Genomic DNA, 23,701 nt, shown 5'->3' with positions numbered 1-23,701 from the left:
TAGCCAGGGTACGTGGAAGCCTCTGATGCACGTTTGTTCATTACATGAAATCAGAGTAATTCTGGGCTTTAGTTCCCTCATCTGTTCCATTTGGTTGGTTAGAAGGGGGAATGAGAGAACTCCTGGAAGGGTTTTGTAGCCACAACTATGAGGCTGCCCCAGAGACTGGCACAGTGACACGAGTGTGCTGGTATAAATGGTCACTTGACTAACCAATAACCACAGCATCATATACTAATAGTTCAGTAATCTGAGTTTCTGCGATTTATATTTTCAGCACTATCACTTTCCCAAACTTCATTCTTCTCTTAAGAAGACTTTTTGGGGCAGCCCGGGTGGCTCAGTGGTTTAACGCCACCTTCAGCCCAGGGTGTGATCCTGGACACCCGGGATCGAGTCCCACGTCGGGCTCCCTGCATGGAGCCTGCTTCTCCCTCTGGCTGTGTCTCTACCTTGTTTGAAAAACACTGATATAGTATTGCTTCTCTCCTCTCAAAGAGGTGACATTGGGTGTTGTACATTGAAAAACTCTTATAAGTGGCTGGTTAGGAACTCTGTGACCAGTGTAACTAACCACCAATTTTGGTGACAGCTTACCAAGTAGGGGATGGTGGTAATTATCTGAGTCTTAGATGATGTCACTACCACCTGACTCCACTTTGGGAAGAAAAGAGAACGTGGAACAAGGGGTGAAGGCCCCACTGCCAACTTGCCCATGGCCTTTGGTTGTCCCTTTATGGCTCTTCAGCCAACTCAAAATGAATGTGAAAGGGATCAGCTTGATATCTCCTGAAGTTTCCTCTAACATCTTACAATGTTCTTTGCTGGTTTCAGCAAATTTATGGGGACGGTGAATATATAAGAAGGGCTATCAATCAAAACCTTATGAAGAGCACTTTAATGTGGAGGGAGGAAGGGAAGGAGGAAGGAATGGAGGGACTGAGAGAGACAAAGAAAGAGACTAAATGAATCTGTAACATGACCACTCTCAGTGAATGGGGAAAATATGTCATCTTTTGGGGGACCGTAGTCTGTCTGTCTGGTGCAGTTTCTAGGGATTACCTGATTGCCGACCACCAGCAAACTGGCCACCCTGGGATCTGCGTGCAGAAGGGCAAGCCTACCACATCCCGGCACATGTAAGCAGTGTGCGTGGTTTGGGGTCCGGCAAGTGGAAGTTGGGTGTAGCTTTACTCCTCTAGCCAAAGGTTGCTGAGTTACACAAGCAGTCTGTGTGGCATCTACTTGCCAGATTCACTTTGGGATCAATACACCTACAGTCTAAGAGGGTCACAAGAATGACCCAGTGACACCAGGCAAGTCTTCTGATAGTTTCTATGAACTTAATTCGATTTTGTTGTAGGAGAAAATAACAAAAGTCTTTTACTATCGGGTAGGTGAGCATAATAATCCTTTCCAAGAGGACACCCGTGCACATTGTGCACGTGACTGATGAAAGCTTACAGTTTTGTGCAAGAGTCGTGGTGGCAGCAGCAACCTCAGACCAACTCAGACTAATATGGGTTAAGCTCCAAATATGACCTACATTAAAAGTGGCAGAATCTGGTGGAGCCTAGTGAGGAATTTCCTCCCACTTTTTAAAAATCCTGAACTTTACAATCTAGCCTATTATGAAAGAGGAAGTATTTCTGACCATATCTTGGAGAAATCAAATGTTTGTATAGGACTCACAAATAAAGATTTGTGCTCCCTCTGCTGGCTCCCTACAGCAATATTAAAGTAGAAAGGAACCCAAAAGAGTGTTGGCATGTTCAGCAAACACAGTTGATTTGCATATACTGATAACTCATTTAATTTGATTTGGGATATTCTTTGAAAAAAATCAATCTTTATGAGGTCCTGACTAAGGCACTTGGAAATTCTTTAAATTAGATATTAAATTGGACATACCTGTAGTCCTCTACTACCAAATTGCTAGCTGTGACTGTAATAGTGATTTGGGGATTCATTTATCAGCAGACACAAGTGGATTCCTCCAAGGTTTTAGGGTCCAGACACAACCTTTAAAGCAGTTCTGGGGATAAAAAAAAATCTCAGGTCCAAGCTAAAGTTTCTCTTTTTCTCCTCTTGTTTATAAGATCAGCTTCCCAAAAATAAAGATTTATACTATTTATATCCTTTCTGATAATGTCAAAGATTAGACTTGATTTTCCAAATCATTAGCATGCAGAAGAATGACCTCATGGTGAACAGATGCACTTGGCTGTGAGCTGCAGCGATTACATCAGTCCCGCCCAGCAGTCGAGGGTGCCCACTCTAGTTAACCCTTTGAAGTCCTCTCTGCTGGCCTCCCTTCCTTGGAAACATGCAGGAAAACGCAAACTGAGTCCCTCACCCCAACATGTGTACGTGTATGTGTGTGTTAAATGCATTTATATACATGCATAAACATATATATGTATATATGTGTATATATATGTTAACACACATATGTTACACACACGTGTGTGTGTAACTACAGCTAATACTTTCACACTGGCTACCTTTCAGAAGTTGCTGGCCAAAAGGGAAGGGATGAAAAGGAACACCAATTACAGTGCTAAGAAAGAGGCAGGCAGTTCAAACAGCTATTATACACTGGGTATTACTAATACAAGCAGTGGATAGAATAGGTATGAGGTAGGTGGCATTTTAAAATAACATTTTCTGATTGGGAAAATATATAGAGATATATATTTAAATCTCTTTTAAAAAGCTGAGTACCCATCTATGAGCCTACGCACTGCAGATGCTCCATCTGCATCAGTGGCTGACAGTGAAACATGAAGAGAAACACATGTACTTGGCCAATGTGCCCCTCTATGGATTCCTTGGGTGACATCAACAGCACTGGGACAGGGGGAGTCTGAGGAGAAGCATCTTTGGGCATAAGCCCCTCTCACTGAACAAATTTCTTTTTTACGTGTAGGATTCCAAGGCTTATATTATAGGCCTTCCCTCTAGCAATGAGGGTGGCTTGCAGCTACAAATACAGTGTGCAAGGAATACAGGGTTCAGGTTATTCTCCCTCTGCATTAACGACAAAGCCCCTTGCAGAGAGGATACAAAGAAAACTGGGGAGCCCCTAATTCCTCAGATTGTGCATATGCATGGGAGCAGGAGCCCAAGGACCCGCTTTGATGGCACTGCTGGCAGAGAGGGTCTGATTGGGTCCTGAGTGCACTGTGGGGGCTTAAGCTGCTCAGGGTCAATTTTTCCAGTTGGCTTGCTGCTCGGAAGAGCAGAGTCCACCTCTGTTTCTTAGTTTCAGTATGCTGGCTCATCTGGGTCTGACTGTCCTTGTCCCAAGAAAATTGAAAACACTGAATAAATGAAAACTGTTTTCATCTGTAAATGTGGTGACAAGCTGGGACAGAGATTCCTCACAAGCAAAACTGGCCTGCGAAGGAGGGGAGATGTGCTTCTGAAACGTGTCTATGTATGGTCTGGAGATGCCCCGCCCCCACTGCACTGCCCCCAAATTTCAGGTCACATCTAGTTCCTTCCTAATCTCAGTTGTGGGCATACAGGCAAAGTGGTGATAGAGAACATGGTGCCCAGACTTAAAATCACACTCATGGATTGGCGTGATATGTGTACCAAAAATTTTATCACTCAACACCAAATGTCCTAAGCCCTGAACATTATGAAATGTCATACGGATGCTAATAACGAGGAAGAACCAGCATTTGTCTTGATAGCTCATCTTTGGTTTCACGTTCCCTTTGTATGGGTTCCAGCGCCCACTCATGAGCTGTCAGTGACTGCTAAGTTACTTTGGCAAATGTGGTGCTCTTACAGAAGCCTGTTAGCAACTGCCTCCAAATAGCAGGTCCTGGAAAACCGTAATCACTTCTGGAGACTCCCTTAAGAAGTTACCTACACACTACCTCATTTGAATTGATTTAAGTAAATCTTTGGAAAAGATCAAATTAATTTATATAGATGCTAAAGTATGCATAGAAAACAAAGTTCATCAATATTTGTTTCAGGAACATCTTAATCTGGAGCCTTAGGAGCATAACAGCTAAGGAATGTCAATATCTAGTTATTAGTTTCTTCTAATTTTAAGAAATCGAAAGCTTTCTCAAGAGTTAAAGAAAACCCCACAAAACCCTGCATAGAAAAATTAAGTCCCAGTACCTCATGAAGATGAGAAAGAACTGAATGAGATCTTTAAAAAATTAGCTTTGCTACAGATCCTTCATATTCTTTCACCTACACACTAGAAATGATTTTAAACCTCTAGCCAGAGTGGTGTGAAATCTTCATTTCCCTTGCAACCGATTTTTTTTTTTTTTTTTGGTTTTAGATAGAATGTTGGCAGAGTGTATAAAAGAATTCAATTCACAGCTGTTCTTTTTTTTAATGTAAGAAACATTAATCAAAGCTTTAAGTTATAAGCTTTCTCATGTTGTTTAGTATTCCAGTTCAACAAAGATCAATAGAGGCCATCCCTGTGTTTCTTGACGCCTCACCAGGAAGCAGAGGCGTGATTATGTAAATCACATGGGCTCCCGGCACCTCAGCCAGCTCGCTTATCTCTCAGGCCTTCTGCCTGCTGCTCCTGGCTCCCTGTGCAAGTGCGAGCCTCTCTCTCTTATCTCCCAACAAAGCTCGGAGAGGCAAGGATTGAAGCCAGTGGTGTTAAACAATGATGCATGGTTGATTTTATTTGTAAGTGATTTATTTCACTGAATTTAATTTTTTTTACTTTGGGTGTAAGATATTTGTTAACCAGTCAGAATTGGAGAAGTAAGGCGGTGTTCAGAGACAACTGACACAGGTTAGAAATCTATTAAGCAAGCTAACAGTTGTGTCTACACTGGTGGAAGAAGAAGGAAGCCCCTCATTGAGAATTTCAACATGCATTGACTAAATATCCCATTTACTTTCTGAAAGGCAATTAATCTGTAATTACATGAAGAAATTCACAAGTAATTCTATTCTTTGGGGAAAAAAACCCCACAGTAATCATATAATCAGTTTAAGTGGTAGTAACCATTTTTTTAAAAAAATCAGAAATATAAAAAGACTAAAACCAAAAAACAGGGACATTCATGGAAATTTTTGAAATTTTCCATTGGCGTAATAAATGAAAATGACTGAAAGCCAGTTGCTAAACAGGTTCCATGCCAGGTGCTGCTCTGGTCGGCAGCTTGTGCGTGTGACACAGACCACTCCAGAGAGAAAGCGTGCATGCCATTCTGCTGTAATGACGGACCAGGGGACACTGTCCTTCCATTTCTCCTGCATTAATCCCTGACCCGAGTATCTCGGCAGCATAATCCCCATTTAGCATTAGTAGCAACGGCTTCGACTGTGAGGAACACTTTTTTGATAAGTAAGCACTGATTCGGGCATCGCTTTTAAACAACATATTCCCAGCTCAGCAAGAAACCCACACTCCTGAATGAACCAGAGCACATTACTGAGAAAAAGTTCATTAACCTTGCTAGATTCGGGGGTTAACAGGATAGCTGAAGAAAAGCACTGAGTGAACAGCTCGGATACAAAACAAATTAAAATGAATGTCATCATTTCTTTTGATATTCATTAGTTGATTCAGAGGGAGAATGCTCTTCTTAAATTTGCAAGCATTTATCTGTGAAAAACAGGTGTACATCTGCTGCTCGAGTGCGTCCTAAGCGCGGGAGGGCAGACTAATGCAGACACTCACCCATTCCGCTGAGGGAGGGGCTGGGCGAGGGAGAAAAGACTTGGGCGGCGAAATCCTCAAACGTCATGATTTCTCGGTGGTTCTGAATTATTGCTTCAAGGTACAGAGCCCGCTCTTCATAGCTGCGGTCACCAGTCAAGGAAGCAAGTGCACATGTGGAATGACATGCATAACAATGACACAGTTCACTTTGGTTTGAATACACTTCTATAACTTTTATGAGTGGGGAGAAAAGTACCCTACAAAGTCTGTTAACATCCTGCCAGGAAATTAAATATGAATCATAATTAACAGGAAGATTCTGATATTGAGACCTAAGATTCTCTTAGACTTCAGTTACATCCAACACCAGTATTCCTGAAAGATTATGTACATCAATAGTTACAGAGTCCCAGCAAAAGATTGTTAAGGTTGATCCAAACAAAAACAGAGGCAATGACTGTGGACACATCTCTTTCCACTGACAGCTGTGGGACAGTGCTGGATCTTCCCTTCCCAGGTTAGTGGATAGAATGTTCTTTTCTCTCTCCTATAGAATTAACTGACACTTGAAGCAAGAATTGCTGGTACACTTAAAAAAAAAAAAAAAAAAAAAAGACGCATGTCCCTGGGAAGAGGGAAGGCAGAAAGGTATGCTGTGAAGGGGTACTAGAGTCTCAAGCCAGGATAGGCTAGAGCATGAGAAAACAGGAGCTAATAAGTGAGAGACTCTAGCGGAGAGTGCACAGTGCAATTTAAAAAAGAAAAGACTATTGCCTTTTAATTAAAACTGCAGTCTGGAACACACGCATTCAAATGTGTAATCAAAAACCAGTCACCAATAAAACTTACAAGCGTAACACGCTGAAGCAACTTTCCAGCTGTCTTAATAGGACCCCTGTGTGTGGCAGCCTTTCACAGGGCAGAAAGCAAATCTTCCCCTTTTGTGTATGGCTTCTGTTTCCTCAGAAGGTGAATCATGCACTTCCAATAACAGGATAACGTCAGAACAATTCGACAGCGGATGGAAGCACTGCATGTATGACTTTATGAATTAACACTTGGGGAAGTCTGCATGATGTCTCATTTTCCCCTTCCTAGTTATCAATGCAAAAGTTAAAAGACGTGTTTTAGTCATTTTGAAAATCATGCTAATTCCCCAGGAACACAGGGAACGTGGATCATCATCAATCAGTTCATTATTTGCTGCTCTGGAAGAGCAAAAGTAATTTGAGCATTTCTCACTATATTTTAAAACTATCTTTCCAAAATGGCCAACCTCATAAATAAAAGTTGGTGAAAATGATGCTTTTCTAATTAGCTTTCAGGAGTATGCATGTGATCGAAATATTTTTCTATTTTCCTTTATCAAAGTATGCATGAATTTCCCAGGGAAGGTCCTTCCTCTTCCTCCTCCTTTCATTATACTCAGATTTTTTATACCACGAGACCAGAGGCATCCTGAGGCTGTGCTGTCCAATGCAGCAGCCATGAGCCGCATGTGGCTATCTAAATTTAAATTTAAATTAATTACAATGAAAAAACAGAAATTTCATTCCTCTGTCCCACTAGCTTATTTCAAGCACCCAGCAGCCACATGAGGCTGGGGTTACTGTGCTGGATTGCACGGATGTAGAACATGCCCTTTGTCTTGGAAAGGGATACTGGGCAGCTCTATTCCAGAATTTCTCTTTAGGCTTGCTCTCTGCAATTTAAAAAAAAAACAAAATGAGTTTGAAGATGTCAAAAGTGGCCCTCTGATGGATTCATAATGTGTTGTATAGATGGTCACCACAGCCTAAGGCCTGGGCAGTGGGAGCTTGAACCAGCTTCTCGAGTGCAGGCTGAACTCCCAGTGACTCACCCTGATGAAGGAACAGGCTGCCAAACTTCCACAGTGAGAGGCGTCCTCTCTGGCCCAATTCTAGAGGGATCCACTAATGCCATTCACGTCTCATTATGAACACGCTTATTCTGCACAGCACTTGGCTGTCGCGCGGCTCGGCCTTCCATGCGCGGCCCCAGCAAACCACGGGTCCAGGGAACAGCAGGACGTTAGGCCTGAGTGGCCGTCTGGCGAACAGGCACTCTGACACTAAGCTGGCACGTGCTGGCCCAGCAGGGGCCGAGCGAGGCGTGACAAATTACTCAAAGAGCTGAGCTAAACTTATGGCTGACAACCACCTGAGCCTTAGGACAGCCGTGGCCCGCTGTCAACGCACAATTCATGGCTACCCCTTTCAGACCGCAGTCTGCTTGAGGGCCTGGGTTAGAGCAGGCGCAGCCCTCTAAAGACCTGTCATGCTCTGTCTAGAATGGTCCTGCTGTTTCCTGAAAGGCCCCACTGCGTCCAACACATCCACATACAGTGCTTGGGACAATGGTGAACAAAATAGAAGTGCGGATGCATTTTGCTAAATATGCTCTGGAAGCCACATATCTGGAAGAGTGGCTGCTATGTTAATCAAGCTCACAGGCAGCCCTACAAAGAGATGCTATGCATAATAGCACGTAAGTTGACCTCAGACAGCAGCCTGTCATCCTCATCCCAGATAGCCAATTCGTAAGCTTGTCCTTGTCAAGTTCAAGAAATCTGGGCTCCTAAGAGCAAGTCCAGCCCTAGAGTTACAGGGTAGTGATAATCAAGTTTTGAGATTCTCTGGCTCAATGAATATTTATGGTCTGGCTCCTAAAAGAAGCCACTATGGGAGACAGCACAAAAAGATGCTTCCAGAACTGGATATTAGAGGAGAAAGTGTTTACCTCATGGAAGATGCCCAATTTCACATTCACGTCCCCCCCCTCCCCACTATCACACGTGGCACATATTCCCCAACCCCCAGACTGGTCCTATACTGTCACCGGAGCGTTAACAGCGCTAAACTGGGTGTTGTCATTTAGACAAACATCCATTAGGGACTGTGGGGAGACCAGGAGATCACCAAAGCATTTTCACTAGAGGCCCACGCCAGGGCATGTAAACACCATGACATAAAGAAAACAAACACCACCCCAATCCTGGCAGCGTTGAGAACAGCCAAGGAGCTCAGGGTGCCAAAAATCATTTCTTTTAGTAGCTTTAAAAAACGTAGCTCTGGGATTTAACAGAATTTATTAGAATTATTAGCAAGGGTAATTAGGAGCAGTATCACCTGACATTTTCTTATGTAACATCTCCAGGGCTTCAGTGTTGGTTACTTTCTATTAAAAAGAAGCATTTATTAACTTAGACACCATAAGGTCCTTCTCATGTGTAAGGCATATTAAGATATGAACTGAATGCTGTAATGATGCCAGGCAGTGGATGGTCAGCACCTCTGGCTGAAAGCAGGTACCTAAAGAGGGTCCTGTTCACAAATCCAATACTTGTTTTAACACTGGCCATTGCCTTATTGTTCTCTTAAAAATTCCACTCACAAATATAAAACTTAAATTCTGTTCTGAAGTACTATCTCATTCAAAACCACACACAGGAGTGCCTGGTGGCTCAGCTGGTTAAGTATCCGCCTTCTGCTCAGGTCATGATCCTGGGATCCTGGGATCGCGTCCTGCATCGGGCTCTTTGCTTTGCGGGGAACCTGCTTCCCTCTCTCCCTCTGCCTGCCACTCCCTGGGCTTGTGCTCTCTCTCTGTCAAATAAATAAATAAAATCTTAAAAACATACACACAAAGTAATTTTTAAAGAGAAAAATTACCTCTTGACTACTCAATTCAGAGAACATCCATCTTGGATTTTAGATATTTTGAGCTTCTTCAATGGCTCACTGTGTCTATGTTTTCATGGAAGAAGTTTATGAATTACCAACGTTCCTCTACTTGAATAAAGAGGCTGCATGTCTTCGCTGCTTACAGGTTATCAAAAACTTCCAAGATAACTTTCTGAGACCCTCAAGACACATTCAGCTGGGTCATAAAAGCCCAAGAATCCAAACCCAATTCCCCAACTTTATTCTGATGATTATTTGTTTTTACGTTTAGAAGTGACAGCAGCAGCCTGACAGGAAGGAGCTTGCCTTAGGAGGCAGACAGGCCTATGTGTGAATTCCAGTCCTCTCCCCCACTGGCTCAGGGACCCAGGGCAAGCTGCTCTAATGCCCCCAGTCTCGGTTGCCTCATGTGTAGAGCAGAGATGCTGACATCTGCTTTGGGGGCTGCCCAGAGGATCAGATGGAATCACATCATGAAGCCTTGACCCAGGTTCCAGCTCACAAGAGAATTGATGAGGATTGTCTGCTCCTCTTCCTCCCTTGACGTGGGCTTCTGGGTTTGTCTTCCAGAAAGTAGGATAAAGTAGGGGGAACCTTTGTGTCAGGCTTTAGGACAAGCAAGAACCCTTTCTGCTAGATCCCTGTGAGCTGGGGGAGTGCCATGGCCCCATATTACTGATCAGGAAGTGGAAGCAGAAAGGGTTCAAGTGATTTTCCAGAGTCATAGTTACTTGATGGTGCAACTGGGAGTAGAACCCAAGTCTTCCAACCTTTACTGCTTTCCGTTAATGTATCTTGATCCTAGAGTACATGGGATTAAGTTCAGGGTTTTGTGCAAGGTTGGGAGCTAAACTAGTGGTGAGGATAAATCAACCCCCTTAAATATATGTGGGTATGAAACTCAACCTGAGTCCATAGGTTTAAGCTGACACCCATAGACCATTCTGACTTTATAAATTGAGAAAAATAACAATTACTTCATTTTAATTTTTTACTTATTGAGGCTACGTGTTTGTTGACTGCTGTCTAGGGCTTTCAATTTCTTCTCTTGGAATAACTCCTTCTGTTTTTTTGTTTTTAAAGAAAAAAGGGAATTGTCTGAAAGAGTCTCTATTGCAAGTTGTATCTTTTTACAACCCTTGAAACCCTCCTTGCTGGGACCTTCTCTAAACTTCCGAGGAATGGATATCAGACCCAGCCTGACAAAGTAGCCTTGGATGAGGTTGCCTCCCGAGGTCTGTGTGTATATTCTGCAGTGGTTTCCATACCTATCCCTGGTCTTCTTTCTTAACTCATGCAGCCCCTTATCGCTGACACAAGCCTGTCCAGAGCTGACCACTCTTGTGACTCTGAAGACTACTTTACACGGTGGTGGTCTACAAAGGGAGGGCAGCCAAGATTCGGCACTGCCTGGGAGGCTTTGGCCAACCCCAGGCCCCTCTGATAAGCTGTGGCACTTGCAAATTTTGCCACCATTACTTGGTCCACGACAGGGGAGAAAAGAGAACCTCTGGTTATAGTACCACGTAGGACTGTCTCATCCTAAACATCCTTGTATTAGCTTCCTGTGGCTGTTGAAAGCCACCACAAGCTGGGGGGATTAAAACAATAGAAGTTTATTCTCTCACAGTTCTGGGAGGCCAGAAGTTCAAAATCAAGGTGTCAGCAGGGCCTTACTCCCTGCAGAGGCTCTAGGTGACTGCATCACTCTTATCCCCATCTCTTTGGCTCATTGCCTCCTCCTCTTCTCTGTGGGTCTCTTACCAGGACACTTCCCATTGGATTTAGGGCCCATCTGAATAGTTCAGAATGATCTCATCTCAAGACACTTATTGAAATAAGTTAACATTCACAGGTTCTGGGATTAGACATTATCTTTTCAGGAACCAGCACATAGCCCACTATACTTCTTGAGTATGAGTCAGGGTCATCCTTACATTACTTGCTACCTAGCTTATATGTGCTTTACACAATATTTATTGAATGGATAAAGGATTGCCTAGGATTTGTGCCCACTATTATGGGCTGTGACACTGCTAGGTATATCCCAAGCAAAAGCAGTTTATAAGGAAAAAGTAGAGAGTTTTCAATTTGAAGTAAAATTCTGCATAGATAAAAGAAAAGTGATATAGAACTTCTAGAAGTATGGGGCAAAATCTTTAATCTTGGGATATGAAATACTTTATTAAACACAAAACAAAAAACATGAACCATAAGGGGGTTGACTGTTACATCTGGGCATATCCAAATTAAGAACTACTGTCTACTAGAATATCATAAAGAAAGTGAAACTACAAGGCATCAGGTGAGAGAAGTCTTCTGCAACACATAAATGACAAAGGGCAAGTGCACAGAATATATAAAGAACTCCTAAAAATCAATAAAGGAACCAAATAATCTATTAGAAAAATGGGCAAAAAACATTCCAGAACATAAACTATGAATGGCTGTTAAGGTGTTTAGAGACAAAATGAGATACCATTTCATACATACCAGACTGGCAAAACAAAAAAAATATAATAATGCCAAATGTCAGAGAGGATGTGGGGCAGAGGAACTTGCAGAGCCTACAGGTAGGAGATAATTGGCCTAACTTCTTGGGAAGGCAATTTAACATTGTCCAGGAAAAGGCAGCAATTCCACATGTAAGAGTGGTTATAGTATTCTTAGACAGCAGGAACGTCAAAAGAGACTTCTACTGATAGATGTCATCACATAGTAGAACACTACACATTAGTGATAAACTGTAGATATGTGTTATTAGTATGGATGAGACTTAAAACAATGTTAATGAAAAAAGGAATTCACTGAAGATCATGTACAGCACAATTCTAACTACATACATTTTTAAAAAATAAGCAAAGTGAAACATATTGCTTTAGAATACACACATCTGCAATGAAACTATAACCCAGATTATCTTTGGGATGGAGGAGGTGGTAGTGTGGAAAAGTCACAAATATATTGGTCGGTACACATGGGGGGCCAGTATGGAGGCATGTTCTATTGTTCTTTAGAACTTATGTAAATCTGGGCAGCCCGGGTGGTTCAAAGGTTTAGCACTGCTTTCGGCTCAGAGCATGGTCCTGGAGACCCCAGATTGAGTCCCGTGTCGGGCTTCCTGCATGCAGCCTGCTTCTCCCTCTGCCTGTGTCTCTGCCTCTCTCTCTGTGTGTCTCTCATGAATAAATAAATTAAAAATCTTAAAAAAAAAAAAGAACTTATGTAAATGTTAGATGTTTTCTAGTATGTATAAAATATTTCATAATGAAAATAAGCCATCTGGTGAGAATCAAATATAGTACTAATCAAAGGGATCTTTCCTCACCTAATCAATGACAGAATAAGCTTCTTTAAGCCAAAGGCAGATATGAAAGGTGAAAGTTGGTTAGAGATAACAATGACAGACAGGTCTGTCTGATTCAGACACAGAAAAGGCAGAAAGGAGGTAGTGCTATTTTTAAGGCCTTAGTTCCAGAAACAGACCAAAAAATGAGAGCTCAAAATTTTCAGAAAGTTGTGGAAAACTTTGGATACAAATGCCATTCATGAGAAAGAGCATATTGCTCCAAAAAAAATTGGTTTTTCTAAAAAGATACTCTTGCTGGAATTTTCGTACATTAAGAATGACAAAATGGGCTGAACTAAAGAATAATCAACATGATATATATATATATATATATGGGCCTGTGTGCACGGTTTCTGTACCGCATCTTACTCTACTCAATACACTTGACCTCAAGTGAATGCCATTTTCAGAAAGCAAGTCTGTTTTCACTCAAACATTCATCCATTCAGAAAATATGTGCTGAGTGCCTACCAGTGCTTGGCAATGGGCACACAACTGGGAAATGAGACAGATTCTGCCCCTATTCTTGTCAGGCCCACATTTTAGCAGGGACAAGAGCACAGAATAAGGGGAATTGTTCTTACATCAGTGCCAGGTAAGAAAGCAGGAACCAATAGGGCAGTAAGTCTCTGAAGAGGTGGCCAGAAAGGGGTTAACCAAGAGAGGGTGGGGGCAGGCAGTGGTAAGAGCATTTCAGGTGCAGGGAGGCATTAGCTGGAAGGAGCCCTGAGGAGGTTCAGGAAGTGAGACTGGAACATCAGGGTAGGAAGAGGGGGCAGGAGGTGTGGTTAAAAGACTGGCTGGAGCTGGGTCACAGAATTGTTTGAGGCAAGGAGGCAATATGGCTTCACTTAGGCTTCCAGAGCACTCTGAGAAGATCTGCCATCACTAAGGAGAGTCTAGAGTGCCCTCAAGTTTGAAGAGATCAGTGTTGACTTGGTCTACATGATCAATCTATGGGCTATACAAATGTCTCAATTCTTTATACTTGTTCTTTGCCTATTTCCAGGACATATATATTTTGAGCAAGTGGAAATGGTAAGAGGACTACTTGCAGATTTGAAATGACCATAACCTCTGAGAATGGTCTTGACAGAGAAGGGGTCTGGTTGGGTAATGTGCCTGACTTGGAGGGAAGAGGAAATGGAGCACAGGCAGAGCTGTAAGCAGCCCTCCCAGGAAAAAGAGAGAACTGTTGCAGACAAGATAGTAGGCACATTCCTCACATGAGGACAGATGCTGTGCTCATAGAAATCTGGTAAAAAGGAGATTTAAGACAGCTATGGATTGAGGAATGCTACCTTGAATCAAATGCTTAATATATATCTATAGATACACTTTAAACCTAGCAAAAAGATGCATTAACAGTTGGAGAATGTCTGAGCTCAGAGAAGGGACAAATAAGAATAATTTAAAGACAGGAAACTAATGAGCTGATTTTCTCTGTTGGTCCCACTACCAGGGTTTAGAACAGGAGATGCAGAGGATGATGATCACACATTTACATTTCTTGGGCAGTGTTCTGAACAGTGATCAAACAATAAAGCTTTTAAGTGCTCACTAGCCTCAGATATGACACCAAAAGTACAAGGAACCAAGGGAAAAAATATGAAAATTTATCAAGAGAGTGAGGGGACTGGAAAAAAAAAAAAGTGAAGAGACAACTTACAAGTCGTTCTGTGGTAAATATCTACAAATAATTTATCTGATAAGGATCTTGTATCCAGAATATATATATATATATATATATATATATATATATATATATATATAAAACTCTTGTAATTCAATAATAAAATGAGAACTCAATTAAATGATTTGAATAGACATTTCTCCAAAGAAGATAGATACTTGACCAACAAACATATAAAAAGATGCTCAACATCATTAGCTATTAAGGAAATAGAAATTAAAACCCACCAAGATGGTTATGATCACAAGAATGAACAACAGAGGGAAGCCTGGGTGGCTCAGTGGCTGAGCATCTGCCTTCAGCTCAGGGTGTGATCCTGGGGTCCTGGGATCAAGTCCCACATCGGGCTCCCTGCAAGAAGTCTGCTTTTCCCTCTGCCTATGTCTCTGCCTTGTTCTCTGTATCTCTCCTGAATAAATAAAAAAAAATATATTTTAAAGAATGAACAACAGAAAGTATTGGCAAAGATGGGGAGGAACTGGAATTCTCATACCTGCTCATGGAAATGTAAAATGGTGGAGCTGCTGAGGAAAATAGTTTGGTAGTTCCTCAAGAGTTAAACACATGATCCAGCAAATCTACATTGAGGTATATACCCAAGAGAACTGAAAATGTATGTTCACACAGAAATCTGTCTACAAATGATCACAGCAGCATTATTCATAACAGGCAAAAGGTGAAAACAACTCAAATGTCCATAAACTGATGAATAAACAAAATATGGTGTTTCCACACAATGGAATATTATTCAGCCATAAAAAGGAATGAGATATTGAATGTGCTACAACATGGATGACCCTTGAAAACACTGCTAAGTGGAAGGCAGCAGATACAAAAGGCCACATATTGTGTGACTCCATTTATATAAATGTCCAGAATAAGAAAATCCACAGAGTCAGAAAAGAAATTAAGTGATTGCCAGGGGGTGTGGGGAGAAGGGGAATGACGAGTGACTATCAGTGGATACAGGGTTTCTTCTGGGAGTTATATGAACATTCTGGAATTGGATGAAGCTAGTGGTTGTACAATCTGGTGAATATACTAAAAAACACTGTATCACACAATTTAAAAGGGTGAGTTTTATGGCATGTGAATTATATCTCAATGGAAAACTGTCCCCCCAAATGCCTATTGGTATATAGCACACAATACATATTGTGGGGAGGGTCTTTGAATAAAAAGGTCCTCACTGACCACACTCTGGAATAGATGGACAGTGACCTGGCAGAGAACAAAGTACCCCAGGGACTATTCCTGGATCATTTATTCATGAAAGACACCTGAAAGGGAGCAGATCATGTGCCAGGGATTGTTCCAGGAGTTTGAGGGGAGCAAGATGAGAAAGACTACAGCATTCATGACCTATCTGGGAAGACAGACACCCATCACCTGTGAGCTGGTAAGTATCCCATGGATTGCATGGACCCAGATTGTGTGTGAATCCCTGTGGATGGAGAGTGGTCTAGGTCAGACAGCAAAAGGCCTGTCATGGCAGGAGGAATGACAGTCTCTAGCATCTGGGAATCACTGGGGGTTTTTAAACAGATGAATAGCAAGCTATGTCTGCTACTTGAGAGATAATGGTGAGGGAGGGCATGTGTGGAAGGGCCCAGAAGGGACAGAGATTGGAGGAAGAGAAACTAGTCAGGGAGAGAGATGTGATATGGGCCTCAAGAAAGCAGGGGTGGAAGGAAGGGAGAGGAGGCATTAGATTGTAGGGTTGCTCACAACTGGTGGGCTCAGATGATCAGAGGAGTCTGAACGGCCCAAAGGCATGCCAGGGGAGAAATACTGGGCAGGTGACAACTGTGTCCCAGCAGAGAGGCTTGGGCTGCAGATAAGGAGTGATGAGTCACAGGTTTGGAGACAGTTTTGAAGGAGAAAAGGGGAGCATGCAGTGCTGGGAACTCCTTCCAGCCAACTTCCTAGTGATGGTGGTGGTGGTGGTGGGAGTATATTCACAGGGAAGGAAGATGGAGGAGGGAGCCATGTCACAGAACCCTGGGAGGGCATTTCTGGAAGGAGGAGTCTCTGCTCCAATGCACTTCTCTATCCTTATCGTCCCTGGTATCTGCCACCCAGAGGAATATTCCATAGGTGGGCTGGCTTGGCATTTCATAGTCCTAAATAAATGGATGAAATTCCATAATCATCAAGACAGAAACAGATGCCAGTTACAGCCTTGAGCCATACATCATTTTTTACAGGGATTCTGTTTGTCTTTCAGTATAATGCAAATTTAAATTCTAAGACTGTGTAAGACCCCAAATAAATGAATCATTCAAAGTAAATGTCACAGCCTGGTAAGGGATGAAGAGGATGACTTTACTGAACAATGTAACCAAATAAAATGGATGTTCGGGAAAAAGGAAATTAAACACATGGAGGTATAAGATATTAGATTAGGTTTCAAACACTAATGATACACTCCTGGAGAGGAAAACAGTCCACTTCTGTTAAGACAGAAGAAAATACCCATGTAACCAGGTTTAAGAATAATTCTGAGGAAATGACAAGAGTAAGTGGAAATGGGACAGAAACAGGTTTGCTTCAGGCTATTAGATTACAGACTTTTGGAGTTCTGCTCCCATATTCCCACATCTTTCCGGTGCATTGAACGGATGGTCTCCCTCTCAGGATCTGAAATGCTTCAAGGGTGCAATGGATTTGATCTCTATTCAAATCAGCTCTGTTCAGGGGACTGATTTGTGAAGGAGCACACCCATTTCCATCTCCTCTGGTGCTGTGAGTACACCCCACCTTTGGTAAATTACCAAGAGAGAAAGGACCCTACGATACTGCCACTCCAAGTCTCATGGTGGTAAAGACATCAGTGACGAGAAAATCAGCCGTTTGGCCTACTTAACATCTGGAGAACAAGCTGTCAAGTGAGCGAGCAAGGATTCTGAAGACTGCTTTGCTGATGAAAACGACCCAAGAAGTGATGAATCAATACAAACAACAGAGAAGCCCAAGGGCTCTGCCATGCTTATGCTAATAGCATGGTTTCTGGGAGGAAGGGAGTCAATGTCACCTGAACTCTCTTTCACAGATTTCCATTCACCCTAAATATATGACATGTGAACGGCTAAAAATGTACTGTTGGCCTTAGCTGGAGAAATGGCTACCTCTGACATTCTGCTGGCACTCAACATCCATGTAAAAGTCACAACTAAATGTAAAACAATTAGAAATGCAGAAGCGGCTCTTAAAGTCTGGAATCTTCTTTGTTGCAAGGTATAGAAAGGGCAGACAATTGAAATAGCAGTAAATATGGATTTTTAAGCTCTAACTTTATCATCACTGACTGTAAAAGGAAAGCTATTATGAATACATTAAAGGTTATTATTTAGTGCAATGTGATTTGAACTGAATCATCCAATATTTATGCTTCAAGCACTCTTGCTTTGGATGCGAAAGCACATTCCATGTGCCCTAACAGATTAGTTTATTCCTAGGCTGATTCTAAAAATAAAACAGGGGACGCCTGGGTGGCTCAGTGGTTGAGCATCTGCCTTCAGCTCAGAGTGTGATCCTGGGGTCCTGGGATCAGGTCCCACATCGGGTTCCCTGCAGGGAGCCTGCTTCTCTCTCTGCCTGTGTCTCTGCCTCTCTCTCTCTCTCTCTCTCTCTCTCTCTCTCTCTCTCGTGTCTCTCATGAATAAATAAATAAAATCTTAAAAAAAAAACCAGACTCATGATGATATATGACAGACAAGAAAAGAATAAAGTCAATAAGGATAGAAAAAAATCTTCTTCGGCAAATATTCTGGTTATCTTTCTCTTGAAATATTCTCTGTGGTTGCCCATCAACAACCCACTGGGCCCAAATGAACTAGGACAGGGCTCAGGCATGACAGAATTAAATTTTCTCACCCAAAGTATTTGTACCAAGCTTTATACAGACTTTCTTGATTTTTCATTTCTGTAAACAACTTGGATGAAATATTCCATTTTATGATGTTTATAAGTTTGAGCTATATTTGTTTTTTTCTTTTTAGCATTTAAAAAACACAAATATATCTGAAAACAAAAGAATACTTCTATATTGCTATAAAAATAATTATTAAAAAAATAATTATAGTGGCTTAATGGCATCTGAGTTTTCCAGGAAGATATTCATCTTAGCACCAATTATCAGATGACAAGGAGAAACTCCAAGAAAAGTTAGGGGGTTACCAAAGGTAAGCGACCTAGAAACTAAAGATCAGCTCATGTGAAGGGTGCCAAGGGGCCTCCTCTGGCCTACGCAGACTCTGTTTTACTGGGTAAAATAGGGCATCACAGCACACCTGAGTGATAACCATCACTGCTGACTGACACTCGAAACTCAATATACCCACAGACTTATCAGTTGGAGCAAAAAAAGACTGCCACAATTATCCAAACCTAACTGGAAATTTGGGGAAATTCTAATACTACAAAGCTCTTCCATGATCAGAAGTAGCAAAACTATGTTTGCCACTTGCTACTAAAGTGACTGGTTTCTGGCAATTGAAGACAGTGTACAATGCAAATGGTTCACTTAGGCAGAAGCTACACCAAGTGGACACAAGAGCCGAGCTGTCACACTGAGCGGCACTAGGTGGGGGCATACATGGATGCAGCGTACGGTAGAATGGCTCCAACCATAGGCACAACCAGGCCTGGTGACAGGTATGGGCTCTGTCTAAACTTCAAGCGGTCAGATGAGTACAGAGAAAAACTAATTTCATTAATATTGTGACTGTGGAAGGGGTTTTGTGCAGCTGGAAGGCAAAAAGCACCTTCTACTCCTTTTACAACTGTTTCAGCAACTGGGTCAGTGTTAGGTTTAAGAAGCCAGAAAAATATATAAAAGCTGAATAATGTAGTGGGAAATTTTTATGTTTTGCTTTCAAGGTTGGTCACAGAAATTCCCAGGGGTTGATGGAATGACTGATTTTGTGTTAAAAATTGTTGGTCTGGATGAAGGTCTAGTTGCTTGACACCAACAGATGTCTTTGCATGGGTGTTGATGAAAGCAGCGTGGAGAAACAACCTTTTCCATTGGGCCCAGGACCCTGCATGGTGGTGATTGTGCCACTCCTAGTTCTTGGGGAGAAACAGAAACTGCCCATAAGGAAAGTGGCAGAGATCTCAGAGAAAAGTCCAACATGAGGTTTAGGCATGGTGGCCACATGGTCTCGGAGACAGACAGTTGGCAACACATAATGTACACGATGCCCTTTTACAAAAGTACTCCGACGTGAAAAGTCCCTGTTCGTGACAGCCCTCTGGGTGAGGTGTTTCTGTTTATGGCCAATAATCAAACTGCATCCTGAGTATAAGTTAGCCCCAGCCCCAAGGCACCTCTGCTGATGTGGCAACAACTATAGGTTGATATTTAGAGAGTGATGCCAACTAAAATGATCATGTGCTTTCCATAGGCCATGCACTGTGCGAGGGGTCTTATAGGCTGTTAAAACATCTCTTCCTGGCAACTACCTGTATGTTTTTTTCTATTACTCTTTTCCTTAGGGAAGGAGACTAAAGTGCAGAGAGCCAAACTCCAGGCCCCTCGGATGGTAAATGCCAGGGCCTGGACTCAAGCCCCAGCAGCCTGACTTTGGAGCCCCCACTCTCAGTCGTGGCTCTGCCTCTTGAGGTCAGAATTCTCTGAGGAGAAAAGTCCAGCGTAGCCACAACTAACAGAAGGCCCAGATCCAGGCCCAAGAACATTCCATGTTTTTATGGAAACCTAAGGGAAGAAACGGAAACCCTTTTCCTATATCCCCCAGTTCAGAGACTATTCTCCAACACCTTAGGAGAAAGAAAACTTGTTGCATTTCCAAAGATGTTTCCTACTGCCAATTAAATAAATCTCAACACTTGGATATCAAGTAAGTATTTCCAGGCATAACATGTTAGAGAAATTCCTGTGGGTTCAGGCAGGGACAGAGGGACTTTTTCACTAACCCCTATTAGTGTGCAATTCCTTGTCTGCAGCATGGGACTTCTGTTGCAAGGGCCCCAGGTCAGGCCACCCTTGCACTTGCTTCTGTCACTCGTTCCTTCATTAAAACTACCTCCCACCTTTGGCAGGCTTGCCCATAGGCTGGCGTCCTCATACCCCAGTGCCTGGCACCCTGTATCTGATGGTGGACAGTATGGGGTGACCACTGCATTCTCTGTGCTTCTGGTGACGTTCCTATTCACCTGTGGTGGTGTCCTCCATGGCTTTTACCTGGCACCTGACAGTGTCATACCAATGACCCCACAAATTGTCAGTTACAGGAAAGCAATTTTCTCCACGAGCTATGGCTGAATCTGGCTCAGGGTAAACTGTGGGAAGAAAGATTTTTGTCTGTGTGTTTTCTTTTGTACTTGGACAATATATGTCATCAGGTGCAGAGTGGATATTCAATCCCATTTGAGTCTGACATTTGGATAACAGATTCAATACCTATACTACATTTCAGTAGGTACTTTCTAATATCTAGAATTTTCCATTTTTCAGAGTAATGCAAAAGGAAATAAACAAGACTGATCCACTGGGAACAAAGATCAGAATTAGAAATTCTCTCATAATAGCTCATGCTTTAAAAAGAAAACATACAGGGATCCCTGGGTGGCGCTGCGGTTTGGCGCCTGCCTTTGGCCCAGGGCGCGATCCTGAAGACCCGGGATCAAATCCCACATCGGGCTCCCGGTTCATGGAGCCTGCTTCTCCCTCTGCCTGTGTCTCTGCCTCTCTCTGACTATCATAAATAAATAAAAATTAAAAAAAAACATACAGATAAAAAATGATAGGAGTCTGTATCTTGATTTTAGATGTCATTATATTATTCCACTTTGCACTTTAAATGAAAACTGCCTGCTTTTATATTTTATATGCAAAATTCCCTAGCAGAAATCCTGTTCATTCTGACTAAAATATATTTGTCACATTACAAACAGGAACAGTTATGAATGCTGTTGAAGATCAAATTCCCAACTCATACAATTCTCTAGGACTTTCCATATTTGGGTCTCATAAAGTCACTATCATCTTCATGACAAAAAATATAACTACAGTATTACTTAAAGTTATAATCAAATCATTCTTTTGCAAATTAAGATACTTACTCTTGGAAAAATAACCAAATTGAATTAGGTGTGTCTTTTCTTGAGAGATCAAAAGCAGCTCCATTAAATCACCAGTTTTATATTATTAATGGCATGAGACATGGCCCAGATTAGGAAAATGTCCTTTGGAACCACTTTGTATTTTATTTAAAGAGAGCTGGAGATGTTCTTCACAATTCAAATGTGAAGTAGAATTGTATCAGATGTTCCCAGATCAGGAAGACAGATAGGATCCCAATGAAATAGACTCTACCAGAAAGCCCAGGTTCCTCTTCCCTCAGTTCCTTATTACTTGTGATTATTGTGCCTGTCATTCACCCATCCATCCAGCCAGCCAGCTAATATTTATTTAAATCTTACTATGATAAATCCACTTTTCTTCCTTCGGATGTAAAAAACAAAACAAAAAAACCCAAAAACTTTCTTGCTTCATAATTCTCTTGTAAGTCTTGAGTTCTAGAATATATAATACTCAACCATCACAGTGTTATAGTATTTTGGGAGGATTCTAAAACACATTATTGCTCTGAGTTTACATTATAATTAGCCTGAGTTCTAGTAGGGCAATACCACACTTAGAATAAAAGGCAATCCTTGTGAAATAAACAATAACCTGCCCATTGCTGGCATACCGCTCTGCCCTTTTGTAGCTACGAACCCACAGGGTCCTCTTGGAAATCTCAAACCATAGATGCTGAAGCAGAGACAGGGAGCAGAAATGATCCTTCTGAGACTACCCAGCGAGTACTCAGCAGGGCTTAAACTCAAGCCCAGGCCGATTTGTTTCAAATGCTGGCCCCTTCTACTCTCTTATGCTGTTTTAGTTTAATTTGAATATTATTTTAGTTAAGAGTCTGCAGTAGTCATGCAAAGTCAATTCACAAATACTATTACTTGCTGACAGGGAGGGTGAAATTAGAGAAATTAGATCCTTCTCTCTTCCTCCAGAACCAAGAGTAGCACATAATAAATTGGCAATTTTTATAGCTAAACTAACATAAATGGTGACTACCAACCTGAATTATTATCTGTATTATTGATGTAAAAAGCCAGAATTCAGAGTAATAAGCTGTATTAATTCAATTGTTTCATTTATGCATCAGGAAGGGATTGGGAAATTTAAATGAGTCCATTTAATGCAAAATTAATCTTACTTTGATTATTCCTCATCACATCTTTAAGACAGTCGGTATATCATTCTAAAGTTTAGCTTTATTAATTATTTTGAATGGACATTTTCAATGAAAAAATAATTTAGCATCATCATATATGTATTTTGAAGTTTCAACACTGGAGAACAATGCAGTTTTTCATTGCAAGGCCCATTCGGCTTTTGCGTCACAATCAAAACACTGAGAGGCAAGAAGACGGGATTGCTATTCTTCAACTGTTATCTTTCTTGGGCAATAAAGGTCTGGCAAATCCTTATTTTTAAATTATGTGCTATTTAGTGTCATTAAAAACCACTATAGGGGCTACACTCATCTTTGCAATGACTTTGAGCAAGAGGGATGAGAGACACAAGTCTGATATTCCATGTACTTGTGGCAGAGAGCATGGTCTAAGCTGACCCTTAAGGGACCCATTTGGCCCTAGGCAAGTAGCTGGCCTTGCAGAACCCCAGTTCCTCATCTGAGAGAGGGGTTCAGGGCTTAACTGTAAGGCCATGTTGCCATATGGGTGCTGAGCCCCGGGGCCAGGTAGAATGTTGCTCATGACTGCAGCAGTATCCCTATTAGTAGTTGTTGGTAAGGGATAACTGTGGGGTGGGGAGGCTAGGCATCACAGAGCAGAGGATGGAAGGAAGGATGGCACTGGGGCTGAGGACTGGTCAGCACCCTGTACAGTGGCCAGACATCTGGCCCAGAGTGGTGGGCCTTGATGAGTGTTAAGGCATCTCCTTGTCCCATGGCCTAAAATTGCTTCCCCCAACAATGGAGAAACATTTCAGGGGAAATGTTCTTCTCAACTAAAAACTGAAACAGGAGGACCAGGGACTATGATAATCATCATTTTAGATGATGGAAACTTGAGTGCTGCCTACAGTGGATTCTGAATCTCATCAATTAAATGGGCGATTTACTTGTGAATTGATGATTCTGACTATTCTGGCCCCTGACTTCTTAGAAACGTCATTTTAGAAATTCCCTTGGTATTTCTCTACTGCTCTTACCCTCCAGACTTCTCCATACTCACATGCTGATCAT

General features: G+C 42.0%; 1 protein-coding gene across 8 annotated transcripts in view; it reads right to left on the bottom strand.

Moving 5' to 3' along the window:
• The window catches only part of RALGAPA2 (Ral GTPase activating protein catalytic subunit alpha 2), a 328,009-nt gene that overhangs the window by 16,491 nt on the left and 287,817 nt on the right, over window positions 1-23,701 (bottom strand). For 6 of the 8 annotated variants that reach the window (XR_003144828.3, XR_003144827.3, XR_003144830.3 and 3 more), the window contains 2 exons: window positions 5,681-5,802; window positions 1,912-2,035 (listed from right to left, as the gene is read on the bottom strand). The exons of 1 other annotated variant lie outside the window; for it this stretch is intronic. Coding sequence is in view for 1 of the 7 variants with exons in the window: in XM_025469118.3 (XP_025324903.1) it covers window positions 5,681-5,802 (122 nt within the window). In the remaining 6 variants the exon portion in view is untranslated. The remainder of the gene's footprint in view (window positions 1-1,911; window positions 2,036-5,680; window positions 5,803-23,701) is intronic. One more of the 8 variants, XM_025469118.3, reaches the window with a different exon arrangement.

Source organism: Canis lupus, chromosome 24, assembly GCF_003254725.2.
Source record: "Canis lupus dingo isolate Sandy chromosome 24, ASM325472v2, whole genome shotgun sequence".
NCBI classification, from domain to species: domain Eukaryota; kingdom Metazoa; phylum Chordata; class Mammalia; order Carnivora; family Canidae; genus Canis; species Canis lupus.
This window is presented reverse-complemented; position numbering and strand designations above follow the sequence as displayed.